The sequence below is a fragment of the Talpa occidentalis genome, unplaced genomic scaffold (genome assembly GCF_014898055.3).
Source record: "Talpa occidentalis isolate TD23 unplaced genomic scaffold, MPIMG_talOcc4v2.1 talOcc4.2, whole genome shotgun sequence".
In the NCBI taxonomy this organism is placed as follows: Eukaryota; Metazoa; Chordata; class Mammalia; order Eulipotyphla; family Talpidae; genus Talpa; species Talpa occidentalis.
In genome coordinates, this window is record NW_023602073.1 from 145,540,724 (window position 1) to 145,562,061 (window position 21,338).

At 44.1% G+C, this 21,338-nt stretch overlaps 1 protein-coding gene across 1 annotated transcript; it reads right to left on the bottom strand.

The window, feature by feature from the left end:
* Positions 1 to 4,009: 4,009 nt before the first annotated feature.
* On the bottom strand, positions 4,010 to 11,628 carry LOC119253005 (E3 ubiquitin-protein ligase RNF113A-like). Its single transcript, XM_054697943.1, is given in 4 exon segments — positions 4,010 to 5,991; positions 8,314 to 8,463; positions 9,949 to 11,244; positions 11,247 to 11,628. Coding segments are annotated over 2 exon segments (870 nt in total). The 5' UTR covers positions 11,596 to 11,628; the 3' UTR covers positions 4,010 to 5,991; positions 8,314 to 8,463; positions 9,949 to 10,723.
* Between the last annotated feature and the right edge of the window lie 9,710 nt (positions 11,629 to 21,338).

A 21,338-nucleotide genomic window follows, 5' to 3' on the forward strand; every position in this document is an offset into this window, starting at 1 on the left:
ACAACTGTTGTCCTCTCTGAAAACAGACATCAGAGAAAACACATATGTAGTGGGAGACTTCAACACACCACTATCAACAATGGATAGATCAACAAGACAAAAAATAAGTAAAGAAACTAAAGCTCTAAATAAGGACCTAGAGCATTTGGGCTTAACAGACATCTATAGAACACTAAACCCAAAAAACGGAGTACACATTTTTCTCAAGCGCACACGGATCATTCTCCAGGATCGATCACATACTGGGGCACAAGACAAACATCAACAGATACACCAAGATTGAAATCATACCAACCATCTTTTCTGACCACGAAGGCATCAAACTAGAAATAAATCATAAAAAGAAGGCAAGGTACTATCCTACCTCATGGAGATTAAAAGCCACACTACTGGAAGACCACTGGACTAACGAGGAGATCAAAGAAGAAATTAAAAATTCTTTGAATTGAATGACAAGGAGGACACCAATATCCTAAATGTATGGGATGCAGCAAAAGCAGTAATAAGAGGAAAATATATAGCAATAGAAGCTCACATCAAAAAACAAGAAAGAACTCAAAGAAACAACCTAATCTCGAAGCTCAAAGATCTAGAAAAAGAACAACAAAAAACCCCAGAACCAGTAGAAGAAAAGAAATAATAAAAACCAAAGCAGAAATAAATGAAATTGAAACTAAAAAAAACAATCCAAAAGATCAATGAAACCAAGAGCTGGTTCTTTGAAAAAAAAATAAAATAGACAAACCCCTAGCCAGGCTCACAAAGGAAAAAAGGGAGAAAGCACAAATACACAGAATCATAAATGAAGAGGAGAAATCACAACGGACACAGCAGAAATCAAAAGAATAATCAGTAACTACTATGAACAGTTATATGGAAACAAGTTCAACAATCTAGAGGAGATGGACAAATTCCTACAACTCTACAATCACCCAAAGCTAGATAAAGAAGAAATAGAACACCTAAACAGACCAATTACAAGCAGCGAAATTGAAATGGTAATTAAAAACCTCCCCAAAAACAAAAGCCCAGGACCTGATGGATTTACAAATGAATTCTACCAAACATTCAGAGACGAATTAGTGCCTATCCTTCACAAACTCTTCCAAAAAATTGAGAAGGAAGGGACAATACCAAACACGTTCTATGAAGCCAATATTACACTAATACCAAACCGAATAAGGACAACACAAAAAAGGAAAACTATAGGCCAATCTCCCTAATGAACACTGATGCAAAAATCCTCAATAAAATTTTAGCTATCAGAATCCAACAATGTATCCATAAGATAATTCACCACGACCAAGTTGGATTCATTCCAGGGGCACAAGGATGGTTTAACATCCGAAAATCAATCAACGTTATCCAACACATCAACAAAAAGAAATATAAAAACCATATGATAATATCAATAGATGCTGAGAAAGCTTTCGACAAAGTGCAACACCCATTCATGATAAAAGCCCTTGAAATTCTTGGGATACAAGGAACATACCTCAACATCATAAAGGCCATCTATGACAAGCCAACAGCCAGTATCATTCTCAATGGTGAAAAGCTGAAAGCAATTCCATTAAGATCTGGAACAAGACAAGGATGTCCACTCTCACCACTGCTTTTCAATATAATACTGGAAGTCCTAGCCAGAGCAATAAGACAAGAGAAAGACATCCAAGGAATCCAAATTGGAAAAGAAGAAGTCAAACTATCACTATTTGCAGATGATATGATAATATACATAGAGAACCCCAAAATCTCCACAGAAAAACTAATTCAACTCATCAATCAATTCAGTAAAGTGGCAGGATACAAAATCAACACGCAAAAGTCAGTAGCCTTCCTATACACAAACAATAAATCTGAAGAAGAAGAAATCAAAAAAACCACCCCTTTTATTATCGAAACAAAAAAATCAAATATTGGGAATAAATCTAACAAAAGAGGTAAAGGACCTATACAAAGAAAACTATAAAACACTGTTAAAAGAAATAGAAGAAGACACAAAGAAATGGAAAGACATCCCCTGCTCATGGATTGGAAGAATAAACATTATTAAAATGGCCATCCTACCAAAAGCAATATACAGATTCAATGCTATTCCAATCAAAATCTCAATGGCATTCTTCAAAGAAATAGAACAATTATTGATGAAATTCATATGGAATCACCAAAAACCCCGAATAGCCAAAGCTCTACTGAAAAAAAAGAAGGAAATGGAGGCATCACACTCCCAGACTTCAAACTATACTACAAAGCCATAATCATCAAAACTGCATGGTATTGGAACAAGAACAGACATACAGACCAATGGAATCGAATAGAAAATCCAGAAATAAACCCACAGATTTATGGTCAACTAATCTTTGACAAAGGAGCAAAGACTATGCATTGGAGCAAAGAAAGTTTGTTCAATAAATGGTGCTGGGAAAACTGGGTCGCTACATGCAAAAGAATGAAGCTTGACCACTACCTCACACCATACACAAAAATCAACTCAAAATGGATTAAAGAACTAGACATAAGACCTGAAACCATAAAATACATAGAAGGAAATATAGGCGAAACACTACGGGATTTGCACATCAAAGACATCTTTACAGACACATCACCCAAAGCAGTGATAGTGAAGACAAAGATAAACAGCTGGGACTACATCAAATTAAAGAGCTTCTGCACAGCAAAAGAGACAATAACAAAAACAAAGAGAAACCCCACCAACTGGGAGAACATTTTTGCACCCAACACTAATGATAAAGGACTGATCACAAAAATCTGCAAAGAGCTGATGAGACTCAGCAACAACAAAGAAAATAATCCAGTCAAAAAATGGGCAGAAGAGCTAAAAAGAAACTTCTTTGAAGAGGAAATGCAAATGGCCAAGAGACATATGAAAAAATGTTCAACATCACTTGTCATCAGGGAAATGCAAATCAAAACTACCATGAGATACCATCTCACACCAGTGAGAATGGCACATATTAAAAAAACTAGCAACAACAAATGTTGGCGAGGATGTGGAGAAAAAGGAACTCTTCTGCACTGTTGGTGGGAGTGCAAACTGGTCCAACCATTATGGAGAGCTGTGTGGAGATTTCTGGACCTACTAAACATAGAGCTTCCATATGATCCAGCAATTCCACTCCTAGGTATTTACCCAAAGGACACAGAAACATCAATTCCAAAGAGCACCTGCACTCCTATGTTTATAGCAGCACTGTTTACAATAGCTAAGCTTTGGAAACAACCCAAATGCCCAAAAATAGATGACTGGATCAAGAAGATGTGGTACATATATACCATGGAATATTACTCAGCATTCAAAAAAGATAAACACATGCAATTTGCAGCAACATGGATGGCACTGGAAGGGATCATGCTCAGCGAAATAAGCCAAAAAGAAAAAGAAAAATACCGGATGGTCTCACTCATAGCAGGAATCTAGAAAACTTAATTAAGGGACCAGGAAAATGAATATAAGAAAGTGAAAATCAAAATCAACAAAAAACTATGAACCAGAGACACTTTTTGGGGGGTGGGGGGCGGGAGGGGAAGGATTGGGGTCAGAATGGGGCGTTTGCAATTGTATGGGGGAATATAAAAATAAAATTTAATATTTAAAAAAAAAAAAAAAAAAAAAAAAAAAAAGAATTTCCTGCTGGATCATCCACCTACGTTCCCCTTTCTGGGACTGGGTCTCGCAGAACCTTATTCCTAGTTTGGGGCTTCAGCATCTTTCATTGCCAGTCTGACCTCTCACATCAAGCGATTTGGAAACGGGGTGCTTTTCCAGGAAATCATCCACAGGCTGTAACCTCTCCCTTTCTACCAGATTCTCACTACCGCCCGTGGTTTCTCACCAGTGCTAAATCCTCTCTGAGGCTAACAGGACCAAACTGGTCTGTCAGATCTTTTTACAAGCTCCTTTTAGTTCATTTGTTTACATACCTTTAGTTCTGTCTGTGCTATTTTACCACTATTTTGTAGCTTAGACAAAAAACACACAAATCACAGTGATTTCATCATGTGATCAATGTAATAAAAATCCGTTTTCCACATTCTATTATGAATCAGACCCTTTGTATACATGCCCTGATTAAACCCTCATAAAACTCGGAGTAGGTGCTATTGTCCTTCTTTTCTAGATGAGGTTTGGAGGGGTATAATGCCTTGTTTAAAGCTGTGATACAATTTTAATGATTATTAGAGCTAGAATTGGAACCTAGGGAGATTTAAATCTAACCCGTTAATCCCACTATTCTAGAATCTTCAGTTCCTCTTTGGCATGGTGCTGCAAGTCAGTACTCTTTCTGAGTTTCAGGTTAGTTTCCTTCAGTTTTCCTGCGCAGGGATGCAGGATAGGATGCAAGTGGTTTCAAGTTTTACAAGACCACGTTTCTAGGAAGCGCACCAGCAAGCATTTGTGGGCACACGAAGCACCTGGACTCCTCTTGATGGATGATAGAAAGACGGAAAGTAGAACATGAAAAACTCTCAATGGGTGGATAGACACCAAGTTGACCAACCTTCCAACCTTTCCCACACAGATGTGAGTAGTCATTTAAAAACAGAGACAGAGGCTCTGGGGTTTTTAACAGAAGGTATAACCTACTTTCCTTGGTGTGGTTGTTTCTTAAGTTGGTGTAGAGCTTGAACATGGGCAAGGCTTCGCTCTTTCAATTTGCCCCTGGACACGTGCTTAACACAGTCCCTGTCCCTGGTCCTTTAACAAACCAGGGCTGCTCCTGACTTGAGAACTTTGTACTGACTGTTTCCTCTGCTTGGAAAGCTGTTCCTCTCCCCCCCACACCCCCACCCCACACTTGAATGTTCCTCTCTCACTTCATCTCAGATTCTGCTTGTCTCTCTCCTCTCGCAGGTCCTACCTGACCACCCTTCCTAAAATAACACTCCCTAGAGGGTTGACTCTCATCGCTCTCCTCGTAGAGGGCTTCCATGAAGATGCCAGATGCCAGAGGGAAATTCATTCTGATGAAGTAGAATTTCCCCAAAGTAGACTTTCCACAAAGGATGCGAGCTCACTGTTCGTAAGAGCACCCAGCGTTACAACTTGGCAGGAGCACTGAAGGCTGGTCCTGTAACAGGCAAGCCTCTTCTCACTAACAGACACTGCATGGAACCTCAGACTCTTCCAGTTGCACCCTTTTTCCTTTGTCCTCTGCCTGTGAGCACGTGCATTCAGAGTGGCTGTCACTGCGGACACGTGAGCACAAGCCAGCACCTGTTGGGGGTTATCTGTGGACACCCAGGCGTGCCATGCCGTGTAGTAAATTGCCTCTCAGTGATGAAAACCCCAAAGACAGATGTTTCCTACTGAATACTGCATGCCCCAGAAAGTTCCATGAGAAGTATAAATTGGATTTTGAAACAATATTCAGTTTACAAAATGTTTCTCAAGAATGATAGAGTCTCACTATTAAAACCAGAGCATGAAAGGACAATGGTTGTAACCAGTGTTCTAATTTATATGTTTTCCCCACTTATCCCAGATTGAGAATGAGAGATTATGTGTAACCACAAAAGCACACAGTAGTTCAAACACCCAAATGTTGAGGCCATGATTAAAAGGAACCTTGGGAAGAAGTCGGTGAATATTCTTCATTGTTATCAGGTCTTGAGGGTTTCATGTACTTTAAATTTGGCAATGAACAAGAAGTTGTTGATGGAGATACAGAGGTCTCTTGACAAAGTTAATGTTGATTTCCTCCCTTTTACTAAAACACTTTTCTTGAAGTTTAGAAACCATAACTGTCCTCCAACACCAATTGATGTTTTCCTGAGGAAATAATCCTCCCAATACAAAGCCCATTAGTAAATGCAGGAACGATAATTTTTGACATGTGCTGAGCATCTGCCTTGTGCAGTGACTGTTTTGCAATGTACACACACATCACCCCTTTGAGATGGATGCCGTCCTTTGCAGACTCTTGTTCAGAGATGAGGAAAGCAAGTGTCTTGCTTAAGATGATACATCTATGTGGAAACAAAAAAGTAGGATTTGGATTCAGTCTTCTTAAAAACCACTACAGATAGGAACTCCCCCGTGGCTCAGCGGGTTGAGTGCAGCGCTGTGGGGCTGTCTGCAGCCTCTGCAGCGCGAGTTCGATTCCCAGCTAGCCAGGGAGATACCCACATGGTGTGGCAGACCTCTCTTGTCTTGCCCGCTGCTCCCCTCAGCAGTGTATTTCATCATTCTGCCTGTTCTGCTCCCCACTCTGTCTCTGGTGAATTCTCTCACCCTCCTACGCCTCTGGCCTGTACCCTGGTTCTTGTATGAAAAATTTTTCATTAAAAAAAACCCAAAGGGGGGGCGCACTACAGATAGTCTTGCTAAGAGGGTCGAGAAACTTTCCAAAAATAACACTGAGAAATCTTGTCTCCACTTCTGCCATTTTTATCTTAGTGAAGTCTTGTTCAAATCAAAGGTAGTGACACTAGAGGAAGGTGCAGGGAGAAGGCAAGAGGGAGACTGAGTTGGAAGTGAGAGCAGAAGAGACAGACAACTGCTGTTTTACTGGTTGATTTTGCCCTTCCCCCCACACCAGACTTGGACTGCAGCAGCCGGTTCTCCCAGGGGCACATGGGGTCTTTATACCGCGGGTTCACGTGTCTCCCGGACGGGCTGGATCTGAAGGCTGAATTGGCACTAACTGTAGTTAAAATTAACTCTACATGACCTCAGCAGCAGAGACAGAATGTAACGATGCCACGATTTCTCCAATTTCCTAAAGTGAAGTAATTCTACCATTGTTAGAGTTTTAGTTATCAAAAGAGAAATGTAAATGAAATATAATTCTTACTTGATTGACTACAATCGAACAAGTAATCTTGATCAAAAGTCAATCTTTTCTGTCTTTACAGCATTTCAGATCAGTTCTCTAGGACCGCAGCTGGGGATTCGTGTCTTCTAGGCCTGAGCAGTGCCTTACTTGAAATCCCACCCACCATGCCGACTGCTGACTCCAGCAACCTTTCCTCATGGGCAAATGCAAACCACCTCATTTTCCAGCAAGTCCCTGAAGCACTACTTGGTTAGAAACAGTCAGTGCAGAACTGGGTAAATAATACTTTCTACAGCATATCCTGTAAGTTGACTTACATTGTGGCCCTGGTTGAATTCTGCCTAAAGATCAGCAAGAGCCTTTTAAAAAAAAATTATTTATTTATGCATACAAGAACTGGGATACAGGCCAGAGATGCGGGGGATGAGAGGATTCACCAGAGACAGAATGGGGAGCAGAACACGCGGATCTACTGAAATACACAGCTGAGGGGAGCAGTGGATGAGACAGGCGAGGTCTGCTGCGCCATGTGGGCTGCTCCCTGGCTGGCTGGGAATCGAACTTGTGCTGCAGAGGCTGTGGACAGCTTCATGGGTTGCGTCTTAACCCTTGCGCCACCAGGGAGGCCCCCATAGTGCTTCATCTTAACCCCTTGTGTCACCAGGGAGTTGTCCAGCAAGTGTTTTTTGTGACTATGAGGCAACCTGCATGGGGAACCGCTATGGGGTGTGTTTCTGAAACAGTGTGGGGGCGCTTTACTAGAGAATGCAGGCTTCAGCAGTTTCCTGCCAGCAACTGCCTTAAAATTGTCAGAATGAGAAGTGAGAACCTCCTCTTCCATCCAGGTCCCACTTGTTTTGCCTTCTCCCTCCTACATATGCCTATCTACTTAAATGGTAACTGGCACACCTGATATGTTGTCCTTGGTAGATCCTATCTACATACCTGTACTACAGCTCCTCTAAGTCACCCCCGTAAGTCAGGCTGGTATGATTCTATCCATGTGATATGTGATAAGTAAGGAAACTCAAGGTCAGAGAGATTGTGAGCAGGTTATGTTCATGCACATAGCAAATGTGCCACCAGCTGGAAACCAGGTCATAAAAATCTACTATTCACTGTCCATAGACCCAAAGTCAGCCGGCCTGTGTATTGCTGGGCTTGGAGGCTTTTGTTTTGTTTCTTGGGGACTGAGGTTTTGGTTTACAAAATAAAGGTATGATAGTAGTCAGTCATAAAAATACAAATTAAAAAATAAGTATCACTTTCCAGGATGTTAGTGAGCCAATGTTCCAGGCCACACAGAATATATATTGTTTCCAACCTAGTTTGGCACTGACACAGAAACATTTTAAAATGAGGGTATCATCACACTCACGAGATTTAAACCGACCAGGTCTGGAGTCATGTGTTTGGACATCTCCAGATGTTATTCTTCTAGTGGTCATTTCCTCTCATTGTATCCACAAAGCTGTTACTGAATCACAAAGCCATCCCTGTAGATTTCTGGTACCTGATTGAGATTTTCCTGGACGCTCTTCAACTTCCCAGCAGCAATTCAACTGATGAAGAAATAGGAACTGAACATCCCTTCTGGTTCTGATGTCCTCAAATTGCAAGATGTGTCCCCCCCAAACTTAATAGCTGGCATGTATACAAAGATCTGAAAATATCATTGAATAAAGTTTATTTTAAAAGTACCCATCACAAAATGCTATATGACAGTTGTTTATGACATAGCAGCTGTTTATGACATAGGCCGCTGAAGGACCCTACCTTTTGTAATTTTAACTTGATGGAGTGAATGAAATCCCCTCACCTGAGCTGATTCATTGCTTGTGTTCACTTTCAAACCTAAACGTTTGCCTCATATTAAGTATATTAAAGTGCTCAACTGTGCTTTTCTTGGGAATTAAGATGGGTTTTGGAAGAAAATTCAAATTACAATTTCTTCTCTTGTAGATTCATAAATCTACTCACTCATCCATGGTTCATATTTGAATTTGGTTTATTTGCTACTTAGTATTTCTAAGAACTTCAGCTCCATGGAAGGTCTTCTTTTAAAATAGTTTATTTTTCAAAGTAGTTTTATTGAGCTATATATATATTTAACACATATATATGTTAATTACCATATAAATCTCCTAGGTAAATTATAAAATCCAGTGGTTTTTAGTCTACTCAGAGTTGTGCAGTCATAACCACCAACAAGTTTGAAAAAGCTCATCACCCCAAAAAGAAACCCCACATCTGTTAGTGGTTCACAGGTGGCCTCTTGTGTATGATTACGACACCACAAAGTCTGCGTAAACATAGATTAATACTTGTGTTTATCTCTGCTCCTTTCCAAATTCCCTCTAAAATAGCATTAAGGCCTTTTTTTTAAATCATGAAACCCAAGGACAAGAAAAAGAGGGGAGATAACCGCAAGTGAGTCTAAGTGGCTTGGAAATGAACTATGAATGGTCAAGTTGTAACTGAGACAACAGAAGGAAGCTGAGTACCCACAGGAAGTGGTGGTGTCATGTGGCAGCCAATCAGCAGCAAGCTAATTTGCATTGCAGAACCCAGAAAGGCTCAGAAATTTGAAGCATCCACCACCTGAAAGCAGAGGTACTGAATGGGGCCGCAGGGTAACTCTGATTATTAGGCACTTGGTTGAAATACTTTTAAAGGAGGAGATGTTTGAGTTCGAAGACAGTAAAAAGTCAATGTCCTAGTTTCAAAGCTGCCAGGCAGGAGAAATCCCCTCTTATTTGGAGGAGAACCAGCCCTTTTATTCTACTCAGGCCTTGAGCTGTGCAGAAGACCCACATTCGGGGGGAGGGGGGCAACCTGTTATTCAGACTATGCATTAAATAGTAACCTCATCAAAAAATGCCCTCAGACACACCCAGAATAATGTGTGACTCTATATCTGGGTACCGATGGCCCAGTCAAGTTGACATACCACCCTATCTTGGGGTTCTCCAGTGCTACAAACTTATAAGCAGCATTTAGTGTTTTATGCCTAAATGTGAACAGAGATCAGGGACATAAGGCATGTGGGAACCAGACTCTAAGATGAAAAGACAAAAAGCCCGAACAAAAGCAATTTGGAGAAAACGGGGAAAACATCAAAAAGAAAATAAATCAAGCAAGTACTCACTCCTAGTATCCTTATTGAATGTTATTGTCAGAAGAGATAGAAATTGTTCACGAGAGTACTTTAAAATACAGCATTCAGAGACTAAGAAAGTGCCTCCTGGAAAGTAAAATAAAAATGACATAACAAAAAAAAATAGACGGTATGAAAGATGTCAAGAAAAATCTTAAAAACTAGGGAAAAAATGAACATTGGGATCAAAAATAGGAGGAAAAACAGCAATTTTGAGATTCGATCATAGTTGCACCAAAATGAGAACAAGAGCCGAGGTGGGGAGGGCGTTATTTCAAGTCCCAAGAATGGTTCAATATACTTGAATCAAAAACGTGATCCAGCACATCAACAAAAGGAACACAAAACATCATAGAATCACCTCATTACATGCAGGAAAAGCACTTGCCAAGATTCAACGCCCTTGTCATCTTATTGATAAACCCCTCCAGGAAAACGGTTATAGAAGGAATATACCTCAACATAACACAGGGCACATATGACAAACACGCAGCCAATCACACTCCCCTTGACAACGGACAACTCCACATGACACTTCTCCTCTATGATCAGGACCAAGACAAGGATGTCTCTTCTCACCACCAGTTGTCAACACAGTCTTGGAAGGCCTCGCCAGCGCAATTAGACAAAAAAGGACAGAAAAGTTACCCGGATTGGAAAGAAAACAGCAAAACTACCACTGCTTGCAGATGGCACTATAATATCCACAGAACAGGCCAGAGGTTCCAGTAAGAAGCTCGTAACAGTAACAAACAAGGGTGGTTGGTCACAGACAGGAGCGTGGGGTGCCACGGAAGCGCCGCCTGGCACAGCTCTGGCAGCACCTCTGCCTGCCCTTGGCGACGGCGGGGCGCTGCGCGGCCTGGTGACAGCTGGCACACCTGAACGCCTTCTCCTCCTCGTCACTTCCCACTTCATAGTTCTCCCCGTCGCAGGCGCCATAGCGGCCCTCATGGACCTCACGTTCGATCTGCCACCCGTGCTTGTAATCGGAGCGGTCGTGGAGGAATTTGCAGCTGTCCCCGAAGCCGCAGAAGCCGGTCTCCTTGTAGTCCTTGCAGACGTCGGGCTGGTAGTCCCAGCGCACGGTGGCGCGCAGGTGCTCGGGGGCTCGGAGCGGGCCCTTCCTCGCCCTCCCCGCCGCGGCCCGGCCCGGCCACGCGGACTTGGGCGTCTCGTACTCCTGGGAACCACTGACACCGCGATAGAGCCCGTCGTCGTCGTCCCGGTCCCCGCGCTGCGCCTGGGGCCTCCGGCTGCGCCCCACGACGGCCTGCGCGTTGCGCCCTTCTCTGCGTCGAGCTGGTACGCGGCGGTCGCCCCCATGTCCTCCGGGCCCGCCGGCTTGGCCGAGCGCGTGGACCTGTAGGCCACGGCCGGGCCCTCGGGCTCCCCGTCGCTGCCCGCCCCGCCGCCCGCCGCCCCCCGCCGCCCCCGGCTCCCCTGGATCATGGGGTCGCGGCTCGGCCGCCTCTTCTGCGGGCGCACCACGGCGCTGCCCTCGTCGCCGCTGCCGTCCCCCGGCTCCGGGTCGCGGCCCCGCGGGCGCCGGCCCGCCGCCCCTCTGCGCGCCGGCTTTCTGAAGAGGAAGGCGCAGGCCTGGTCGGCGGACTTGCCCGGAGAAGGCCGCTCCGCCATTCTGCGCCCCGAGTTCCCCAACGGCCGCGGCGCCCCGTGTCAAGGGCTTTGCGCGTCACTGCCCGGCGCTCCGGCGCGGGTCGCAGCAGATAGACGCTGGGGAGGACCCGCCGTCAAGCAGGTGGGAAGAGCGCGAGCGCGAGGGAGCACTTTTGAGCCCCGCGGGCTACCATAGCGCCTCAGAAGACGCGTGTGATGCACGTGCACCAGCGCGCCGGCAGGTTGCCGCGGAGCCTGCCGGGAAGGATATGAAGCCGCTGTCTGCAAGGGGTCTGGGGGGATGCTGGGGCTGGGGGCTGGGGGGGACTGAGGCTGGGGACTGGGGGGGGACTGGGGCTGGGACTGGGGGGGGGGGGGCTGGGGGGGCGCTTTGGGCATGTGTTTCTGGCGGGCCTGGGCTCTTCGTCCTGGGCGTGCGTTTGGTCATCGGAAGAGCTGCCTGGTCCTGCAGGTTCACTAACAGGGGCAAGGGAATATTAGTCATGGCTGTGCATTTGATGGAGAGGTGAGGGGCGTCAGTTAATCGTCACTGCTTGTCAAAGGGTGTAGGGGAAATTGATTCAGGAGGCATTTTCCTGCCATGAAAAATAGCTTCTGCTCATGCACCCTCACTAGAAAAGCATGCAGTACATGGTATAGCTTGCAATGTGTTAGGAAGTGCGTATTAAAACTAAAATGGGAACTAAAAATATAAAGAAATTGACAGCTACACAGTTAGAAATAGGTGGTGTGGCTCTACACACAACCAACCAACCAAGAGAAGGGAAATCAGGAGAGCAATTCCACTTACAATCTCATCCGACTGAATGAAATACCGTGAAATAAATTTGATCACAGAGGTGAAAGACCCGCACACTGGAAGCTGCAAGAGGTTGTAGACAAAAAGAGAATACACAAAGGGATGAAAAGATAGCCCATGTTCATGGATTAGAAGAATTAACATCTTTCAAATGGCTATTTTACCTAAAGTAAGATACAGATTCAATGCACTCCCTATCAAAATCTCCATGGTATTGTTCAAATGCAACAAGTAACTCATGAAATTTATTTGGAACTGAGTAATAAGAACAATCCTGAGAAAAAAAGAACAAAAATATGGATATCATGTTATCTGACTTCAGAGAACACTATGAAGTGATAGTGATCAAAATGGCTTGATATTGGAATAAAGATAGATATACAGACAATGGAACAGAATTGAGAGAACAGAAAAGAACCCGCACACATATGGACAAATGTTTTATGACAAAGGAGCAAGGAAAGTCCCTTCAAAAAAAGATGTTGGGAAAATTGGACAGCCACATGCAAGGGAATAAATCTAGTGCACTATCTTACACCACGCATGAAAATAAATTCAAAATAGATTAAAGATGTGCATGTAAGCTCTGAAACCATAAAATAAATAGAAGAAAACAGGCAATATGCTCCTTGACATCAGCCTTAGAGAGGTCCTTGGGAATTCAACTCCACTAGCACAGGAAACAAAAACAAAGATAAATAAGGCTACATCAAATTTAAAAACTTCTGTACAGTGAATAAACTAGCATCAAAATGAAATGACATCCTACTGGATGAGAGAAGATACGTGCAATTCATACAACTGACAAGGGACTAATATCAAAAAATACATAAAAGAACTCATAAAATTCAACAATAGAAAAACAACCTGATTTAAAAATAGACACTTCTTCAAAGATGATATACAGATGACTAAAAGACTCATGAAAATATGTTCATCTCTAATTATTAGGAAAATGCAAATGAAAATATCAATAACAAGATATCACCTTACTCCTGTGAAAGAAGACAAGAAACAAGTAGTGGGGAAGATGTGGAGAGAAGAGAACCCTTGTACACTGTTGGTGGGAATGTAAATTGATGCAGCCTTTATGGAAAGCAATATAGAGATTCCCCAAAAAATTCAAAATAGAAATTTCATACAATTCTGTTACCCCACTTCTGGATATTTACCCAAAGAATAGAAAAACACTAATTCAAAGAGACATATGCAGTCTCATGTTCATTGCAGCATTACTGACAATAATAGCAGGGATGGCACAAAGGGCCTCTTTGGCATTCTGCAAAAGTTCAGTGTGCCCACGGCCGGTGGCAAGGGACAAAGCTGGGAAGGGAAGCGGTAGCTGGGTCTCAAAGGAATAAATAGCACAAGGGCCAATGCTGTGAAGCTAGTACGTATGGAAGCCACCAAAGGACGAAACCATCTCTCCGAAATGCTTCCCTAGGATCGGGCAGCAGTTGGATTATGCTGAATGTGTGGAGAGAATATGACTTCTGGCTTTAAACATATCCCAGTGTTTCAAAATGCCTCTTCTCCCTGTCTGACAATTAGCTTGGATTGTTTGCACAATGGCTGTTTGCCTCATTGCAGCTGGACTCCGGGGCAGGAGAATGGAGAAACTGTGGCTGAACTAAGGGGGACTCTCTCCCCCTCCCCCTGCAGGAGTAAAATGTAGAAAATATTTCTGTAGAACAATAATCATAACTTGTTTTTTACTCTGATTTGATAGCTATATCCATGGTCAGAATATAGGTGGAGTATTTTTCACTCAGATCAAAGACAAATAGAAGGAAACCTTTCTCCCCTGGACAAATAAATAACTGCAACTGCAAGAACAGTCTTACCAGTTTACCCATAGAAGAAATCGCATAAGGAGACCCACCCCCTTTCTTCTCAGAAAACACTTTTGGTAGGATGCCAGGGCCAGGCTGGAATGGGTTTCCCAGGGCACAGCAGCTGTAGTTGAAGAATTCAGGAGTGCTACCTCCCCTGAGTTACCAAAACATTAACTTGTCACCTAAGCCTGTGCAAGAAACGAAAGCCTATGCTTTGGAATTCTCTCCCTGACTGATCTTACTTCTCTCCCCCACAAAAACCAAGCAGAGTTCAGGCTTACCGTGACTGTTATTGCTCTTCAGGATTACACATTAATCCGCACAATGTAATTAGTTTACAACAACTTACATCGCTTAATTGTGCTGTGGCATCTAAGGAATTTGACAGTGTTGGTGGTAACACTGCCATTTGTTTATACCAACAACACATCATTAGGGGTTTAGCTTAGCGAAACCCTAATGCATCTAAAGTATTCTTGGTTCAGAATGAAGTCATATCACTAAGCATATCTCAACCCAGATGTGCCCCCCAAACTATGACTTGTGATGAGTGACAGGAGTCATGCCCCCAGGCCGGGGCATGGTGATGGTGAACACAGAATTGCATCGTTCTGATTTTGTTTGGGCATTTGACCACATGAGCACATAAGGAGTATGCGTCCTTAATAGAGGAGAATTATCTTATGTCTTTCATTATGAGAAGGGGAAGACATCAGGCTCAAATAGAAGTAAATCATTGTCATAGTCTTAAAACTGTGTCTCCTAGAATAGGACTCAAGGAAGTAGCAGCCTGTATCTGAAGAGGTTCTGGGAAGAGCTGAAGCTGTCCACCTTTCGCCATTCTTTACCTGCAGACAATGCTCTCCATCTACTCCACTAAATGTAGATGTTCTGTGATAAAGCAGGGTGCAGAACCCCAGAGCCCCGAAGTCTGTGAAAAGATAGTATGGTAATATTATGCTAATGGGGAGGTTTTGGAAGTACACATGTGACTGGGAAATTAAAATGTTGAGCCTCCACGGTCATCAACAAACTGCAGTCTTGGTTTTTCCAGATGCACTTTGCTTAGGATAGGAAAGTCTTGGGCCTCCCTGGTGACCTAAGGGTTGAATGTCAGAGCTATGACCACTATGGCCTGAATTTGATCCCCAGCCAGGGAGCTACCCACATGGCGCAGCAGACCTCTCCTGTCTCCCTGCTGCTCCCCTCAGCAGTATATTTCGGTGGATCTGCCTGTTCTGTTCCCTACTCTGTCTCTGATGAATCCTCTCACCCCCCACACCTTTGGCCTACACCCCGCTTGTTCTATGCAAAAAGGAAAAAAGGATAGGAAAGTCTTGGGGCATGAAGGAAACTTGGAGATGAGGCCAAACTGGGGGTCTGATGGTGACTTTACTGGTTCTATGACTTTTTACACACGAACACAAGCATTTTTGAAGTTGTAAAATATGACATATATACTTGCAATGTTTAGAAAGAAACTGTATTCCTTAAAGAGGTCTAGGACAGCAGGGAAATAACTGATTTTGACAAGAAAGAGATCAGAATCCCATTCTTTGCTCTGCAGCTGAATTTATGAGTTACTCAGGCAAGTTTACTTACCTCTTAGGGATTCCATTTCTTTACTCTGAAATAACAAGAGCTACCCCCGCAGTTACCTGTGAATGAATGACATGATATGTGTAGTATAACTAGGTCATTGCTTGAAAGGTAGGAGGAACTCCATAAACAGATTTCTGTCTGTAAAATGGGTAGATGGGGTAATGTGATCCCCAAGATCTTTTATAATATTAAGAAAATTGTAAGTAACGCATCAGCAGCCCCTAGTAAATTAACCTCTTCCCCACTGCCTTGAAGCACCTTCAGGTCTCCATAAATTGCCCCCCCCCCTTTATTCAACCAGGCACAACATCCTTCTCAGATCCATTCGTGGCTCCCCAACCATTGCCATGCAGAACTACTGTTTAGATAACGGCCACCTCTTGCTCGAATGAATCTAACTGCCTTTTAACTAACTAGCTTCCTGCCTTCCAGACTTGCACTTGCTACTTTACTAAGACAACCACGTGAAGCCCCGGACAGGCACAGGCTTCAGATGTGTGCTCCTCTCTGCCCTCACCCAAGCAGACAGATCCAGGAGCCACCTCTTCCTGTTTCTTCACTGTGCCTTGGAGGACTAACTAATTACTATTTTTCATGTCTGGGAAGCACCACTGTTTAGTCCTCTCTCTGCCCCGTAGCCAAAGCGACCTTGGAAAGAAAAATATATCATCATGCTTATCACAGTTGATGGCTCCTCATGTTGACTTCAGGATCAATCCAAATGTATAAAATTCACTTCATCTGCTCTAATTCATGTCAGACAAACCAGGCTGTCTTGAGAAAATATTTCCCAAATTCTTTTAATTCCTTCTGTAGCATACCACCAACTTAGCGTGGAGACTGAGCGTTTAGAATTCTCCCACAGTATAAGAGAGAGCCCCCCTGCTCCCAATTACAGATGGAATCAGAAGTGGGGGGGCAGGCTGCAGGGTAGTAACAGGAAAATCCACCTGTTTTCTGGCTGCGGGGAGCCGGGGAGAGGAGGGACCCAGAGAGAGTGCAAAGGAGAGTGAGACAAGCCCACAGGTAGACCTAAAGGGCCGGGTGCGGGGGGGTGGGGTGGGGGGGAGTTCATGAAATCAGTGGGTTACACCAAGGGCAAGGAGGGAGTCATTGCCACTCCCAGAACAAGACAGCGGGTGGGGAGGTTCTGAAGCTCAGCCTCTGCTCCCAAGTGGGAAGGAGGCTCAGGGGCCTGCTGTGGGCCTGCTGAGGCACGGCAAGGGTCCCCTGGCAGGGGCAGGCAGGGGCCAGGGCCCTCAGTCCAGGGAGAAGAGCTGGCCAGAGCCACGGGTGGGGGAGTCAGCCTCACTCCCCTTCTGATCCTGAACAAGCCGAGAGGACCCGTTCCCAGGTTCTGCCAACAGTCAGGGTGGCAAGGAACTCTGGAATCATGGGTGCCGATCTGAAAGCCCTCATGTCTCCCCCAAACCTCACAGGCACTTCTGTCCCACACCTCTGCTCCTATGTGATAACATTCCAAGACAGAAGCACAAGAGGGAGAGGCCCCTTGAGAGACAGTGTTTTTTTTTTTTTTTTTTCCTGAGAAAGGCTTGGCATTCCCTAAAGGGTCTATTAACTTATTGGACTGGACTCTGCTTTTAACAGACTTGAGCATTCACTTAATTTGTTTTCCTATTACTCATACTTAGGAAAAAGACCAAATTAAAGAAGTTATATATATTTTTTCCTACCCATCTTGCTTGGAATGGGTAAAACATTTTGCAAACCTGCTCTATTTGTAAAGTTCAAAGAAGAGTAATGGTAGAATACGAAATCCTCAAATTCCCTTTCCTCTTTTGAGACACAGAGGAGGAACATATAAATGAAGAAATATTCTGTGATTGGCAAATTCCTGAACCTTGCTTAGCTTCTTCTGTAAAGCAGAGAATGGTCTTTGGGATTAAATCAGCTCGTGCGCTAAGGCTCTTGCCGGATGCCTGGCCCCGGCGCAGGTAGGAAGCCAGTGGATTGTATATATGCAAAGAGGAAAAGACTTTGTTTGAAATTGGGCTAGAGGAAGCTGAAGGGATTCCCTCCCTATAGATGGTGCTGTCTGGGTGAACTGGGAAAGAGAATTCTCTGAGAGGCAGGGCTTGTGGGTAAGACTTGGCTCTGGGGCAGGAGGAGAGGGATAATATTTAGAAAGCCGCCGCTGAGGAGGCTGAGAGAGGCAGGAACGTGACGTCTTAGGTCCTTGATGACTTGGTGGTTCAGTGACATTTTTTCCCCCTTTAAGTATTTGCTGAAGCCAATGGGTTCATCCAAGACTGACGTCTTTCTGCATGGAGTCCAGGGTCAACAAAAATCATTTTTGTCCTAAAAAGTTACTGAAAATTTCAGGTATTTTCCTTCTAAGCACTTCCCCCCCTCAGCTAATACATATGTAATATCATCATTAAAATGCTTTTCTTTCTTTCTTTTTTTTTTTTTTTTGAGTGCAAACTGGTTTATTTTTTATTTTTTAAAGATTTATTTATTTATGCAAGCACTGGGTACAGTCAGAAGGGCGGGAGGGTGAGAGAATTCACCAGAGCCAGAGCGGGGAACAGAACAGGCAGACTGACGAAACACACTGCTGAGGGGAGCAGCGAGCGTGGCAGGAGAGGTCTGCGCACCATGTGGGACCCTTGCCCGGCGGCCGGGGATTGAACCGGCGCTGCAGAGGCTGCGGGCAGCTCCGCAACCCAGCGCTCAACCACTGCACTACCAGGGGAGGCCCAAAATGCTTTTATTTTCTTAAATGCCCATTAACTTTGGATGAAACTGTTAAGTGAATTCAACTTCTATCGTGTTTCCTATTTTCTTTATACAATAAAAATGCACAAGTATTTGCACCTAGTCATTAACAAAAGAAGTTAACTTAATCTTTTGTGATACTGAGCTCAGTTTTTCTTTTCTATAAATTGCTGCAGCTGTTTTAATGAAACCACGTGTGACATTTCCTGAGGTACTGTTATTTTCCCTCCTTTTGCTCACATACTTTCAAATTTAAATTAGAAGCTTGCAACCTCTGTATTTGTAATAGTCCAACTGTTAATGCTCTTTTCCCTAAAGAAGCTTTCTTGCACAGAAATTAGAAATCCGGAATGGGTTTTTGACTTTAGGCTTCTGGACGTGAGGAACTAATTAATACCTGTTGCTAGCAGGTAGGAAAAAGATCATCACCAACACGTTCTCTGTATGGGCTTTCTTTGAAAGTGACCTTTTTCTGTTAAAAGCAATCGTTAGAAGAATCATAAGAAGCTATGGACAGACACAATGGTGACATGAGTGGTGTTACTTCCCTGGCTTAAGTTCTAAGGCGGACATCAACACTCAAGATGTTGCTGACCTACACAGACTCTTGACTTGCAACTACGACCAGAGGTCAAAGCCATTGCAGTTCTTTTTTTTTTTTTTTTTTGGCAATCACTTAAACTGCTTTTATTTTAATTTTTTATTTTTATAATATTTTATTTTATTTTATATAATTCTTACATCATTTTTCATTTTTGCACAATGTATGCATTTTCATTTTGGTTATCTATTCCCTCCTTACCCCCACTCTGCTGTCTGACTGTCTTCACTAGTCCAGCTGCCTCTACCCTTATTTTTAATTTTTTAATTTATGCAAAGAACTGGGGTGCAGGCACGAGTTACAGGGGCGGGGGAGTGAGTGGATTCAACAGAGACAGAGCGGGGAGCTCAACAGGTACATCTTCTGAAATACACTGCTGAGGGGAGCCGCAGGGAGACAGGAGAGGTCTGCTGCACCATGTGGGTCAGCTCCCTGGCTGGGGATCAAACTCATCCTGCGGTGGCTGCTGAAAGTTTGATCGTGTTGACTTAACCCCTTGCGCCACCAGAGAGGCCCCTGCTTCTACTTTTTGAGTGATTCCTGTCCGGCATCAGTGCGTGGCTGTGTAACAGCACCTGTGTGTTGAACACCAGGTTTAACTGTGTGCTACTGAGCAAACCAGAAAAAGGCTAGCTTTTTTTGCTCTAAATAATAAAAAGAAAGTCTTGCTTAGAACTCAGGTCATATCCACAAAGTAAACTATGAATATTAATGAAGGCAGAACTTCTATGTGTGTTAAATGTACACCCACAAGAAAGTTAAAATAGTTCGTGTTTTTGGCTAAGCCTCTTAGTTTTATGATTCATGCTTGACACTGCTTTATCTTGTCCACAGATGTGCACCCATGAGAATTTGACCACCAGCTGCAGGACTGTGAGAGCCCCTCCCCCGGTGACCTTAAGTTAAGCCTGCATTGCTCTGCCCCCCTGTCTGCTCTGCCCCCATCCCACCAAACCCGTATTCTTGTGCCCCCAGCACACTCTGCAGGGCTGTCGTAGAAGCAGCCCCTCATTAGTGCATGTGCGTGTATGTGTGTGCATGCGTGCACCTCCTCTGTGTCTTCGTCTCTCTATTAACCTCCTGCAGTTTAAAGATGAGCAACTATTGGTGCATCTTGAACACTGCCCTGCAGACTTAGCTGGTATTTTTTTTTTTAATTCCTTAATTTTTGATTCCTAGTACCACTACCACATTTTACAGGGCAATATACCTGATGGAATGAAAAGGAAGAGAAAAAGCTACAACGGATAGAAGAATCAGGAATGCACGTCTGATTGGCAGCACGGTGCATTCATTGATAGCTCCACTTTTCGCAAACTAGCTGTGCCAGTCCTCAGCAAGAAGGGTTTCCTGTTGAAGCTGCGGTCCCTTTTCTGACTGGGGCTATTTTTATGGCCTTGTGGCCCTGGCTCAGGGCAGGGAAGTGATGAGCATACCATGTGGTGACCTGTGAAGGCCAGATGCAGCCGGGCGCTATGCTTGTCAAAGAAGCAGTAAAGACAAATTCAGACACACAGAGTAATGACATAGTTGCCGCAGCAGTGCCCGCTCATTAAGCATCCATGACTAGCGACTGACATAAGTTGCTCTAATTTTTATAATATTTTTATAAAACACACAGATTTCAGATGTCTTGCTTTGGTATTTGCAATCAGTTCAGAATGCTTCCCCTAAAACCCGCCCTTCCTTTCAGTCTGCATCGTCCCCCAACCTGACTGCATTTATTCAGGGGGGCTTGGGAACCCCCTTGCCTTCTATAGCAGCCCATCTATGTCCCCGAGCCAACTTCTGCCTTCGGACGCCCATCATGATTCCTCCACCCTCCCAAGTACTCAAGCTGCAGACCCCTCCACCAGCTCCCGGGACCCCAGAACCAAGGGGGTAACGTGGGAGGGCTGCATGCCAATAATGTGAGTGTGGACTCAGGTCAAGAAATAGAGAACTTTGGGCGATGAGGCGAGGCTGGGGTAGAAGTGGAAGGAAGGTGGGGGAGGAAGGAGCTGCTGAGAAAGTGAAGGAAAAGAGAAAGGACAGGGCTGGCGCACCGTGTTCGCGCCCTTGGTCGTGCGTCTGGAGAGTGTCTTAGTCTTAGTCTCTGCATGATCAGCGAGGTGGTTTCCACACGCACACCCCGACTACCCCGCGCCCCCGTCTTTGTGGTTCTACT